Here is a 14,434-nt window from a genome sequence, read left to right as displayed (position 1 = left end):
TGCTACATCCACCTAAATCACCAAATTTAGCCTACCCTAGTCACATATCAACAAGGAACTGAAAGTTTTAGGGAGATGATGGCGGTCGCAGGGGAAAAGCTGAACATCCTGGCCACCCCTAGGTACAAGCCTGGCGTATCGTAAGTAGGTAGAAGTTTAAAACATACTGTATATCAAAAGAAAAATAGCAATGGCCGGTCTCAAGCCAGTGCTGAGAAAGGGGGAGGGACCCCCTCATTACACACCGGTTACCGCATGCCTTGTGGCGGACTGGGTACTTTGAGGGTGAGACATGTTCGAGTGGTGCTTGGAAACAAGCAACTATCTCGAATGTCCAGCACCCCCGGGCAGTACTCCTCAAAGACTGCCTTGAAAGCTAGACAACAACCTACCGGCGGATGTGAGGCTTCGGCTATCCTCCGAAATGGGCAACTAAGCCGTGCCCTTGGATCCCGGAGATAAAACTACGTGGTATCCCAATACGTATGAAAGAGTGGGTAGTTGGTGTGCCCAGGGAGGCGGATCCAACGCCCTACCGGGAGGATGATGTAGGTACTGGGTGCTCTTGAGTCCGGGTTGGGATACTTAGTATTCTAATGCACACTCGTACCTCAGGAGAGCTGAGGAAGTGAGAACTCCTTCGTCCCAGTTTTTCGTTATGTTTTCGCTGGGTGCAGAAGCCACGACCCTACCAGGGGAGCTGCCGCTCCCAAATGGCCATTGTTTTCAAAGGGAGACAGTCTGCAGCAGTCATTGGCTCTGGTAGTGTACGGTGTACCTCTACTGTAATTAGAGGAAGTCCCGTATTGCTTGGAAGATCCTACCGGGAAGGGAGTATCAGCTCGCTGGCACCAACTCAAATCGTGACTTAACACGTACTATAGAATCCGGGACGAGATACGGGAGTATCTCGACGTGTGCGTGGTACCTCTATACGCGAAGGCGGTGGGTAGTTGAACGTTAGAGGTAAGCATGGCCAGGATTGAACAAGCCCCCTTGGGCATGCCGGGGGCTCCCGGATTGGGTTGGAGTCTGCCGGGCTTGGTCATACCATGGGGTCCGGTACCACATAAGAGCTAATCGCAGGAATCTGGGTAACGGTGAGCATGTTGGGGAGGTCAGCTTGCCTTTAAAGGATCGGGCACCATACCTGCAGAGTATGGGAGGACTGGCTCGCTAGGAGTCCGCATCCACCAGTAGGTAACTGGTAGGTGGGGTTTCGGCTCTGCCACGCAGTAGGCGTATCCCACTCCCTGCGAGAATGGGGGTTACACGCTAAGGCGTCAAGGTTGGGGACAAATCTTGACATGGGGACATCGTGCATGAGGACACGAAGATCAGATAGAGGAAGTATGGGCCGGGTGCTTATGTTAGTGGTACCGGTTCATCAAAAGAGGCCGATAGACCGCACCACGTCAAGCCAGCGTGCAAAGCGTGGAAGTCGTAGACCACTAACTCCTAATGTACATAAAAAATATAGTATCTTATCGGCTTTTATCACTAGACTTTTATGACAATGGGTATCCTAAGGAAGGAAGAGTCTTCAAATATTTTTCATAAATATGTTCCCCTGTAAAATGAACGGGCATTTCAGTTCTTAATTTTATCTAGAAGTTACCAGAATCCTTCCGTATCACGAGAGGTTCACGAAGGGTGTCATATAACAACATTTTAACCATATCTATTATTGGAGAATATCGTGAAAAAAACTTGCATATATTTAATTATTGATTAATACTCTTCATTGTGCTTGTAAAAATTACTTTATCAGTTTATAGATTTATACTATGACAACAAAAATGTTGAGATCTGACTTAAACTAATGTTACCTACGAGATTCATGAAATTAATTTCTTGTTTCAAACTTAAAAAGCACTTCTCATTTCGACTAGTGTTTTGTTTTCGAGACGTGAAATTTCTCCTCTCTTGGGCAACACTAAGAAAAATGCATTTACTTGGGGTATTTCCATTATTTTCATAACTAGTTGCATATAATAAATTTTGATAAGCACAGCATATTTTTTATACCAACATTTTATTCTATGGTGATGCGAAGTTTCTTTTTCTTTCTTTTAACTCCTTCAGTACGAAATTAAGGAAAACATATTCATTTATGATATTTGTAGAATAATTAAAAGATTTATCTTAGACCTATAATATCCTATTAAGAATTGTAAATTAATATTTACCTGAAGTGAGAACCTTCTATGAGCAGCCTTTCGCCCTCCTCTTCTTTTGGAAATGTGAGGGTTGTCAGCACGAATGGTTTTGTTCTTGAGCACTTCCAGTTGCGTATAAAGACGCTTCAGCTCAGCCTGTAAAACAATAATAAACCTTAATCAGTACCGGTATATATTAGAAACAGTAGTTTTTGGTGTTCGACGCCCTTAGTGTGTTAGGATATTTCCACAGCAACCAAAGGCAGAATATATCTTAAAACTATGTTAAAATTACACAGAGTCTTTGGTTGTTGGTCGTTGGTTACGTCCTTTGTCAGCAATGAGATTATGTAGTATTGAACAGCGTTCAACTATCATTTCAAACACGTAATAAATAACTCACTACTCATATAAATTGTATTGTTAATGAAAAAAGCATTATAAAGGTTTGTCATCACATACACAATGGTTACAACATACATACCATAATGGTAACAACCATCAGTACGATACTTTTCAAATATCATGTCACGTAGGGTTGTTCGTTGCATTGTGTCACTCTCAGACTCTACACACAAGGACGCCCATGTTGTGGTTTCCACAGGGGGCAAGTATAAGCGACATTTGAAATGCAGTCTCAAATTTTGCGGTAACTATTCTAAAAAAATATCTATTTGGTTTTCGATCTTCCGAAGTATAATTTCCTCTAGAGAGGGAAAGCGCCCCACTTTGCCCCCTTGATAGGCGCCCTGTTATACACATATTCAAATCTCCCGGAATTGCACGCACTTCTTCCTGAATTCTTCATTTCAATCTGCAAGTAGTGTTGAGAATACCTTGCTCTTAAAATAGCTCCAAACAAGCTTATCACACGCAAATAGATCTGGTGAGCTGGAAGGCCAGTTAATGTTTCCAAATCGGAGACGATACGGTTTTCAAAAGCACAACGTAAAGTACCCATGGACTGTTGAGCCGTGTATGTTGTAGCTCCATTTTGCTACAATTAGATCCTGGCGAAATCAACGTATAACTGGTGAAGACATGGAAACGCGAAGTCTTCCAGCTTATGCATGTATGCTCTGAGGTTACTGAGACCGCACGGCTATGCTCGCCCTCAAATGAATACAGTCATACCATTCCGAAAGCTGCAATGCAACATCAACTGTCACTCTTTTATTATAGAGGAGTTATCGATGCAACTGTTGTGGATTTTTATTATTCCAATCAGGGCCGGATCCAAGATTCTCTGAGGGGAGGTACACCAATAACTACCAATACATTTGAATTAAATTTGAGCTTTTTAAATGCCTTTATGCATCTGTGAGATAAATGAGGAATTGCTTTAGATGTGCTAAGTGTCTGCTCTCGATGAATTCTTTTTTCCTTCAACCTTCAGAAAAGTGACTTAAACTATTGATTTTGCAAAACTCACTGCTAGCTTCTCACTTTTGGTAGTGTATATTTATAACGAAGGGGTGCACGTGCACCTTTGGCCCCCCTAAACCCGGCCTTGACTCTAATATCGCATGTTTTGTTTCTTTACAGCACCCAAACACCATTAAATTTCCCAACAAATTCCTCTCTTTGTTTTGTACTTGCAAAAAGTTTTCATATAACTGTTTCCATAACTCTCAATGACATGCTGACGATTCCTGAACAATCTGCACAGATATTTTGTATGGGTGGTAATAGAGATCGTCGTGCGAAATACACCGCATCGATAGCACTGACATTTCCACAGAAGCGTCATGTTTCTTCGCAAACCGTTTTAGATTCTGATCAAGAGGTTGTCTTCCCGTCTTAATGTTTTCAGAGGTTCGTATAGTTCTTTCACATCGATCCGGTTTATTGTTGGTTACACAAACGGTTTGTCTAAACTTATCAATCAATCCATTTCCTTATTTTGTGTCAATCTGGAGCATGACCATGATACGCTATTCTCGAAAATGTTGGCTGAGTTTCGTCTGTGGAGTAACTACCACCCTTTCACTATTTTACAAATACGTTTCCACAGTTAAAGGGTCTTGCTTCTGACCAATGCTTCATCTGGAAGCAAATGTAAAACAATCGTACAATGATTGATGCGATGCATGCAATCCTCATTGTAGGGCTAGTAGAGATACCACACTCGGAAAACAGTTGTTGAACGCTGCCTATAATTTAAAGTAGGCTAGGCTCTGAACCAATACAATGCATTCGATTTTCTTCCACCCGAAATCGAATCCAAGACCTAGTGTGCCAAAGAGATTTAGGCTACCCCAATCACTAGACTAAGAGTGGGCCATTTATACCCAGAGTGAAGAAGTTTGGAATCTTAGAACTACTGAGTAAGTTTAAAGGGGATAGTATCTTTCTTTCTGTGTCTGTGTGTGTGAGGGAATTGAGAGGGTGTGTCATGAACAAAGGAGAGAATACGGTGTATGACACCTCTCCAGAATAAAACACACAACTAGGCTTGTATTTTATAAATATTTATTAAATAGTTGTATTTCGATCATACCTGATTACTACATCAAGAAAGCATGAGCTTGTACTATGCTGACCACGTCTGCATTATCTGCTATGACTGGCTACGCTGTCAGTGCGTTGTCATAGTTGCCAGACTTTGTCACAATTCAAGAATTATACACTTGCTGACTCAAATATATCCTAACCTCAGACCAGAATGAACGTATGAACTGAGTAGGATGAAGTCTAGGGCAGAATGCAGCCTAGGGGCAAGATATAAGACTTCTTCTTTCCCCATGTGGTCATTTCTGTATTACAGATTATAAATGATCTATTTTTATTTCCAAGTGATCTTTTCCTATAAATGTAAGTCGAACAATTAGACTCATAGCCACGACTAAGTGCTTGATCCCGTGTCATCGACGATTTGGACGACGCAGTCTAAATCCTTTATTAAAATATACAATTTTCTTCATATATTTAAAATAGAATATGCAACACAAACAAACTCGGTTATTAGAAATATATTTGAAATTATATTACTTTTTTGTCGGAGGTTTCCGAAAGTATAGGCTGAGATAATTAGTTAAACTGACTGAACTGAATTTTCCCGTCTTTCTGGCACAATGCGAGATTTTAGAATCTGAGTAATTAACAACTTCGTTGCACTTGTGTATAGTTGTCAGAGCTGAAATAGAGCGGTTAGACTTTAATATTAAAGGCAAGGAAATAAAATAAACAATTATATCCACTATTTTAAGTAAGCTTTATGTTTTGTATGGCTTTACACTAAAATTAGCGTTATTTCATCATTACAGGGATTCGCAACAAGAGGAACAGGGTTGACACCTCAATAAACAATAATTGATTGTTAATTTTATTACTGATTATCATTTTAATACGAATTATTATTATTTAAATGTAAATCTATCAGAGTGATTTAGCAACGACACAATGACAACGCGTTTATCTATTCTTCATTGTAATTTTACTGTACATAATCATGCAATGTAAAAATCTTTCAGTTTTACGCCCTACGATTATGGCGGCTAGGCTAAAGGAGACGGTGATGATGAGAAATAAATAGAATGGTAGAATGAATAAAATGGGGGAAATGGGAGAACCCCGAGAAAACCCATACACATAGTGTTTGTCTACCACAAAGCCCAGTTGGCGCGAGCTGGGATCGAACCAGGGACCCTAAGCAACAGAAGTGAGCGCTCTATTACGGAACCACTGTTTCCCCGCAATCGTACAATGTAGTATACTGATATGTAAATAATTGATAAACACCGACTCAAAGTAAACTGTTACACTATTTCTCATTTAAATACTTAAAAACGATATCACAGCAGTATTTATAATATAACCAGGTGATTGCAAAGGGTTTTCCATTAAAAGCGGTGGTATCGGACGATTTCTTGTGACTTCAGCGATATTCTCCTCTTAATTTTCATAAATGGGCAGGACAGAAACACCACTTTCTCATACAACAGTCTAGTACAACTGATTTTAGATGAAAATGAAGAGGGTAATATTATTTTACGTTAGGCAAAACTAACAGACTCAGTATTGTTACATTTTGGGATTAGTAAAGGTCAGAGCTGAACTTAGCGTCAGACATCTATAATACACGTATGAAGATACGTTTACATATTAAAATGGGTTAATATTTCTATTTAAGAATGAAAGTTGGCCACGACTTTCTTTGCAGGACTATCCTTTTAATCAAATTTAAAATTACCTTTTCTCATACTTGGTCATCGATGTGCCTTATAACATGGTCAATTTTCTCTTTGAGTTCTCACACTGTTTAGAGTTAGTCTGCTTAGACCTTTAGCTTCAGATCAGGGGTAAAAGTGGATCTAAAAACGTAGGGGGACGGTAAATAGCGGCATGAAATCACACCGTCCCCTTGCCTATCTTTGCCCATCGTATTTTTTTTAGGAACTGGGGGAACGCCGTACATATTTTTTCAAGGTCGGGAGACGGCAACCCCCGCGTTCCCCCTAACTTTTATCCCTGCTTCAGTACCCTCAAGAAGTAAAAGTCACATAATTTGGTTGGTCAATTCTGGACACCATTGCGAGGCAGGGCTCAGCCTAAGAATTTCTCAAGAAGTAAAGCACTCGTCTCGTAGGGGATGTGGTTGATAGCGCCATCTTGTTGAAGCCGTATGGAGTCAATATAAATTAGTCAAATATGGCTGAAAAACACTGGTAACGATATTGTGGTAGGCCCTACAGTTCTGCAATTAATTGTCGCAGTATTTCAAATCCTTGTATTGAAAATAGTAAGGTCCTTTCACGTAACTTGTAGGAGTTGTGTTAGAAACCCAACCGCATTACATGTAATTTAAATCAAACTTGACCTATTAAGATCAGAAAATTTACCTGTGTAATGGTGTAAAAATATTTGTCATTCTTATTAAGTATGATGGTCTACAGAGTGTTCCACATAAAACCGGTACGTCTCACGTACCGGTTAATCATCTCTTAGTTAAATTGCTTGTGGGGTGACAACACTGTCTCGAAAGTTGACTATCGGAATATGGAGTGCAGCAGTGTGTTCGTTCGTTAGTTGTTGTGCGAAGCTCGTATTGTTGAGTTGTTGCAAAATGTTATGTGTAGAATCAGCGCTTGTAGTAACAAGGACCATTTGTGACACAAATGGAGCAGTTTGCGTTAGAACAGCCCCATTTATTTCTGGGGCACAAAGAAAAGCAAAGCATATACTGACAGTCCTCATACAAAGACGATCTTAAATGGAACATTACTAGAGAAAGTAACAACATCACGCCTACAGAATCACAACGTGTTGCTGGTAACGTCATCAAACGAGACGTATGGCAAGATAGCCCCCCCCACTTTAGAAAATTGAAACAATGACTAGGTCATTCGTTTGTACTACGTTTGTACCGTTTGTACCGAAAATATTTTCGTTTGTACCATTTTCCTTATAGGGTTACTTGAGAGGTCGACTGGGGAGGCTATCTTGGCGCCAAGATAGCCCCCCCGTATCACAGCACAAAAATTTGAAATACACCATTCGAAAGCAAATCGTTTGTACCGTTTACACCGAAAAAAGTTTTGTTTGTACCCTGATAGTTTTCGAGAAACAGGGGATGACAATCGGGGGGGGCTATCTTGGCGCCAAGATAGCCCCCCCGTATCACTGCACAAAAATTTGGAATACACCATTCGAAAGCAAATCGTTTGTACCGTTTGTACCGAAAAAAGTTTTATTTGTACCATGATAGTTTTCGAGAAACAGGGGATGACATTTTGGGCGGGGGGGCTATCTTGGCGACAAGATAGCCCCCCGTATCACAGCTCAAAAATTTGAAATACACCATTCGAAAGCAAATCGTTTGTACCGAAAAAAGTTTAGTTTGTACCCTGATAGTTTTCAAGAAGGAGTGGATAGCATTTTGGAGGCTATCTTGTACAGCGGGGGACACTTCTAAATGGTACAGCCATATGGAGATTTACGGCTAAGGTGTACCATTTAGAAGTGTCCCCCGCTGTACAAGATAGGCCCCCTAATATGTACTTTTTCCATGCCCATTAATAAGTATTATGTGCCTATTCATGTGAATTTATGTGTATTTAGAACTCTTGTTGTACATATCCAAATAAAAAAAGGACTTGTTGGGAATAACGCAACGTTAAAATTGAATCGGCGAGTGGGAAAGCAGTGTGAGTTCTAAATAAGCCATTTTGAGTTAAAGGCGAAAATAACACTAAAGATGTAGAACTACAAGTTGTAATGAAGAGCAATACAATTTGGAAGACCTCACACGTTATAGTAGATTGCTGTAATGTCGACTGTACATTTGTAGCATTAACAAACGAAAGTTCTTTCCTCAAATATCTCAAAATGCGTTTTGTGGACTAGTGCTTTTTTTTCCGCTCAACGATTCAATTAAATTTTCTCTATTTGTGCCCTTTTCCGTAAATAAATACCGTAAAAAGAATAACAAAGTGTGTACAAATTCAGAAATAAACTGGATTTACAGAAATAATCTTAAACAAAGAAAACTAAAAGATGAAATGTTTGCTCACCTAAACTGCGTCCTTCCACGTTTCAGCTTTACATCAACTGAATAAATTAACTGTTTACATCTGTCACATTAACGGCTCGAGAAGTTTGCCGCTTTCATAGACAATAGACGAAAGCAAATAGGCCATTGCTGAATAATACGTATTTACTTAAGGAAAAGGGCAGAAATAGAGAAAATTTAATTGCATCGGTGAGTGGAAAACCACTACTAGTCCACAAAACGCATTTTGAGATATATGAAAAAATAACTTTCTTTTGTTAATGGCACAAATGTACAGTCGACATTATAGCATTCTGTTATAACGTGCAAGGTCTTGCAAATTGCACTGCTCTTCATTACAACTTGTAGTTCTATATCTTTAGTGTTATTTTTGCCTTTACTTCAAAATGGTTTACTTTGGACTCACACTGTTTTCCCACTCGCGGATTCAATTCTAACGTTGAGTTATTACTGAAAAATTCATTTTTTATTTTGATATGTACAACCAGAATTCTAAACACATCAATTCACATGGATAAAGATATAATACTTATTAATGGACATGGAAAAAGTACACATTAGGGGGCCTATCTTGCGTACAAGATAGCCCTCAAATTTCATCCCCTGCTTCTCGAAAACTATCAGGGTACAAACAAAACTTTTTTCGGTACAAACGATTAGCTTTCGAATGGTGCATTTCAATTTTTTTGTGCTGTGATACCTGGGGGGCTATCTTGGCGCCAAGATAGCCTCCCGCCCCAACATATCATCCCCTGTTTCTCGAAAACTATCAGGGTACAAACAAAACTTTTTTCGGTACAAACGGTACAAACGATTTGCTTTCGAATGGTGTATTCCAATTTTTTGTGCTGTGATAGGGGGGCTATCTTGGCGCCAAGATAGCCCCCCGCCCCAAATATCATCCCATGTTTCTCGAAAACTATCAGGGTACAAACAAAACATTTTTCGGTACAAACGGTACAAACGATTTGCTTTCGAATGGTGTATTCCAATTTTTTGTGCAGTGATACGGGGGGGCTATCTTGGCGCAAAGATAGCCCCCCCCGATTGTCATCCCCTGTTTCTCAAAAACTATCAGGGTACAAATAAAACTTTTTTCGGTACAAACGGTACAAACGATTTGCTTTCGAATGGTGTATTTCAAATTTTTGTGCAGTGATACGGGGGGGCTATCTTGGCGCCAAGATAGCCCCCCCCAGTCGACCTCTCAAGTAACCCTATAAGGAAAATGGTACAAACGAAAATATTTTCGGTACAAACGGTACAAACGTAGTACAAACGAATGACCTAAACATTGTTTCAATTTTCTAAAGTGGGGGGGCTATCTTGCCATACGTTCAAACGAGGTCTGCGAAGCAATGGCCACTACTTCCAACATCTCTTATAAACAGGGAACTATTTAACGTTACTATTATTATCTATTCATTGTTAGTTAGTTCATCGTTGAAAGTGTTGCTTGAATCCCATGCGTGAGACGTATCGGTTTTATGTGGGACAACCTGTATTAACCATATTCAACAAACATAAGAAGCTTCTTTTTACCCATTCTACTGAGTGAATTCAGAACAACAATTCTATTATATCATTATTAAATTAAAAATAAATGCAAAATTAGAAATGTTATTAATAGAATAACAATAATAGTTATTATTGTAGTTATTTTACAAAGATCAAATTCACAATGAATCATTATTTATTTTAATATCACAATTAACCATATTCATCCTGTTACACTTGATTGTAATTCAACAATATCATAATAACACAGTCATTGTAGTTTTACAGTGTAGGCTAAAATTAAAATCCGAATCCAGCTTAATATAAGAATGAAATATTTGTAGCCTTCTATAAACTATTTGGGGCTGACAAGGCTGGTTGGTAAAATGCTCCACCGACATGAGAGTTTTACTTTTTTTACTATTATATTAATGTACTGTACAATCGGAAGGCACGGTGGCTCAATGGTAGAGTGCTTAAGTGCATGGAATCCATGGTTCGATCCCCGGCCAAGTAAGTTTATGGTGAACAACATCGTGTCTGTGGGTTTTCTCGAGTTCTCCTGTTTCCTCCCACTTTCCCATTCCACCAAATTTTTCTAACATCATTCACTTGTTTTAATCGTCGTCTCCCTTAGCCTAAAAAGGCATAATCGTAGGACGTTAAACTGAAATATTTCATTTCATTTCGATTAAAAGTATGGAATTCTCAAAATCAGGGGGCAATTGTCTCCTCTGCCCTCCTCAAATGACGCCCCTGACTTGGGAGGACTAGCTCAGGAGAGTAATGCTCCCGGAAGTAGGGAGAAAAAAACAGTTCTGATTGGTTGGCATTATCCACTTCTTGCCACGTTGCTTTCAAATAGCAGAAATCAAACGACTGCCGTCGTCGGTCTTCGTGGCCAACTGGGCTAGAGCTATATGCTAGGAACGAAAACCTCTTTTGGCGTGAGTTCAAACCATGCCCGAGGAAAGTTTTTTTTTACATTTTTGTAACGCTTTTTAAATTAAAATAATATGAAAATAATACTCAAAAAAGTGATTTACTTACTTTTGTGCAGATAAGTAGTAGTAGTAGGAACGGGCCAGAAGCCCCGCAGAGCTCGTTTTGTTCCCCTTGTACTCCATGATATAAATTTTGTGACCAACTTAAAATAACTGGCTAGGATAGCGCGTAAAACAGCTGGCTAGAGTAGCGCGCGAAAAAACGTACCTCCGGGAGCATTACTTTCCCGAGCGGGTCGTGACTTGGGGCCTTTGCTACCTTGTAACATTAACGAATAATTCCTTCATACTTGTTAAACAAGTAAAAAAAAAAAAGTATTGTTACCCGAATATCTTCTGGATTCATGTCTGATAAGTTGATTTCTGCTGCGTCCAGATTATCACTGTTGAGAGTGACGCCATCTTGAGGTTTAAAAGCGTCCCTGCCTTGGAGCTCCTGTGCCAGGTAATGCTTGGGTTTTGAGTCTGCTGCTTGATGATGGTGATACCACAACTGGAAAAGACATACATCATCTTAGATTGATATATTAGCATTTAACATATGCGAGGGTTGGCTAATATACTTCTACTTCAAACTACTCATACACCATTTTCTCTTCCTTTACATTAACATGAATGAACAATTTTATTTTCTTCCTTTTCCTTTTGTAAATACAAATAATCTGAGAGAATGGTAGAAAAGTATTTGTCTTCTCGTTTCACAATGCATTTCGCTTCGCATGCGATGAGAAGCGACGTAGCCTTAGAAAACGCTATTTCGTATTTTAGTTTGTTTGTTTACGTCAGGATCAAGCTGATATATTTTCATATCCGTTTCCTGCTCAAAAATGCTTATTCGAAGTAACGGACAATCAACCTTAAAGTATTCGAACTTAAACTTTAAACTGCAGAATGATTGGCGCGAAGACGTGAAAGTCAATAGGATAGATCGCGTATGTAGAATGAACTAGCAAACTTTGATAGTAGCTAAACAAAACTGCGTAGCAATAAATATGCAGCCCTAATATAATTTAATATGTTCTTTGAATTTAATTATCTTACAGTACAATAGCATTGCTGAAATGGGTGAAAGAAGCTTCTAATTCTTGTTCAATATATATTTGTGTATGTGTGTGTTCTATTGAACAAGAATTAGAAGCTTCTTTCACCCATTTCAGCAATGCTATTGTACTGTAAGACAATTAAACTCAAAGAACATATTATGTTACGGTGGACACAGTCACAGACTATAGACAACGTTGCATTGATTGACTTTTTAAATGGAGGAAAACGTCAATTTGTCCTCATGTTACAATATCCCAATAAAATTACATTCCCAAGTATGTATACGTTAAAGACACCAATAAAAGGGAAAGAAGGGATGGAATACTACCTAGCCTTTACTTGCAAAATACTGCTCCGGATTAATATGATAACAAGACAAATTCTGAATAGGGATGAAAACTTGTCATTCTCAAACATATTAGTGAGAACCTTAAAACTTATATTATTTACTAGCATCAATTACTCCTTTCGCTGGGCTAAATTAAGAAAGAAATAGTAATATGTTCAGTTACTCAGTCACTTTTTACTATTACTAGAGCGCTCTCTGATATCGGTCATTTTCGATTACTTTTATATATCCCCTCAGTTCCCCACGTTGCAGTGCACGGCGTCAGAAGTGTTATTGTTAATCTCAAAGACCCCAAAACTGTGAATTAGTCACGATATTAGTCATTTCGATCATTTATATATATATATATATATATATATATATATATATATATAGGCCTATATATATATTTATTTATTTATTTATTTATATACCTTCCCCTAAGTTGAGGGATTTGGATTTAAACGGCATCAGAAGTGTCACTGTTCATCTTGCGACCCCGAAAACTATGGATTCGACACTGATATTGGTCATTTCCGATCATTTTAAAATGTTTCTCCCCTCCCCCATCTTTAAGTTTCAACGTCAAAGTTATATGACAAAAACCATCTCAGGTTTAAACTTCATCTAGCTTATAAGAGTTATTAAGTTTTCTTTATTTTTATATATCTTCCCCTTCTACCTCCTCCCCTAAGTTCTACCGTCAAAGTGAAATGATTGAAAAAAACACCTCACGCCTGAACCTCATCTATGTTAAAAATTTGATCGAGATTGATCGTTTGGTTCAAGAGTTATTAAGTTTTATTTATTTTTAACTCTTCCCTCCCACTTCCCCTAAGTTCTATCGTCAAAGTGAATAGATAAATACCATCCCAGGCTCGAACCTAATCTATTTTGAAAATTTGATCGAGATCGGTCGGGTGGTTCAAGAGTTATTAAGTTTTATTAATTTTCATATTTTCCCCTCCGTCAAAGTGAAATGATAAGAAGCTTTTCAGGTTCGAACCTAATATGTGTTGAAAATTTGATTCAGATCGATCGGGTGGTTCAAGAGTTATTAAGTTTTATTAATTTTCATATTTTCCCCTCCGTCAAAGTGAAATGATAAGAAGCTTTTCAGGTTCGAACCTAATATGTGTTGAAAATTTGATTCAGATCGATCGGGTGGTTCAAGAGTTATTAAGTTTTATTAATTTTCATATTTTCCCCTCCGTCAAAATGGAATGATAAGAAGCTTTTCAGGTTCGAATCTAATTTGTGTTGAAAATTTGATTCAGATCGATCGGGTGGTTCAAGAGTTATTAAGTTTTATTTATTTTTAACTCTTCCCTCCCACTTCCCCTAAGTTCTATCGTCAAAGTGAATAGATAAATACCATCCCAGGCTCGAACCTAATCTATTTTGAAAATTTGATCGAGATCGGTCGGGTGGTTCAAGAGTTATTAAGTTTTATTAATTTTCATATTTTCCCCTCCGTCAAAGTGAAATGATAAGAAGCTTTTCAGGTTCGAACCTAATATGTGTTGAAAATTTGATTCAGATCGATCGGGTGGTTCAAGAGTTATTAAGTTTTATTAATTTTCATATTTTCCCCTCCGTCAAAGTGAAATGATAAGAAGCTTTTCAGGTTCGAACCTAATATGTGTTGAAAATTTGATTCAGATCGATCGGGTGGTTCAAGAGTTATTAAGTTTTATTAATTTTCATATTTTCCCCTCCGTCAAAGTGAAATGATAAGAAGCTTTTCAGGTTCGAACCTAATATGTGTTGAAAATTTGATTCAGATCGATCGGGTGGTTCAAGAGTTATTAAGTTTTATTAATTTTCATATTTTCCCCTCCGTCAAAGTGAAATGATAAGAAGCTTTTCAGGTTCGAACCTAATATGTGTT

General features: G+C 38.4%; 1 protein-coding gene across 2 annotated transcripts in view; it reads right to left on the bottom strand.

The window, feature by feature from the left end:
• Window positions 1-14,434, bottom strand: part of smog (G-protein coupled receptor 158 smog) — a 337,058-nt gene that overhangs the window by 26,779 nt on the left and 295,845 nt on the right. For both annotated transcript variants that reach the window (XM_081757949.1, XM_081757953.1), the window contains exons 10-11: window positions 11,497-11,664; window positions 2,190-2,315 (exon numbers count right to left, since the gene is read on the bottom strand). In XM_081757949.1, the coding sequence (XP_081614075.1) occupies window positions 2,190-2,315; window positions 11,497-11,664 (294 nt within the window). The remainder of the gene's footprint in view (window positions 1-2,189; window positions 2,316-11,496; window positions 11,665-14,434) is intronic.

Source organism: Thermobia domestica, chromosome 1 (assembly GCF_964235325.1).
Source record: "Thermobia domestica chromosome 1, izTheDome1.hap1.1, whole genome shotgun sequence".
Classification (NCBI taxonomy): Eukaryota; Metazoa; Arthropoda; class Insecta; order Zygentoma; family Lepismatidae; genus Thermobia; species Thermobia domestica.
This window is presented reverse-complemented; position numbering and strand designations above follow the sequence as displayed.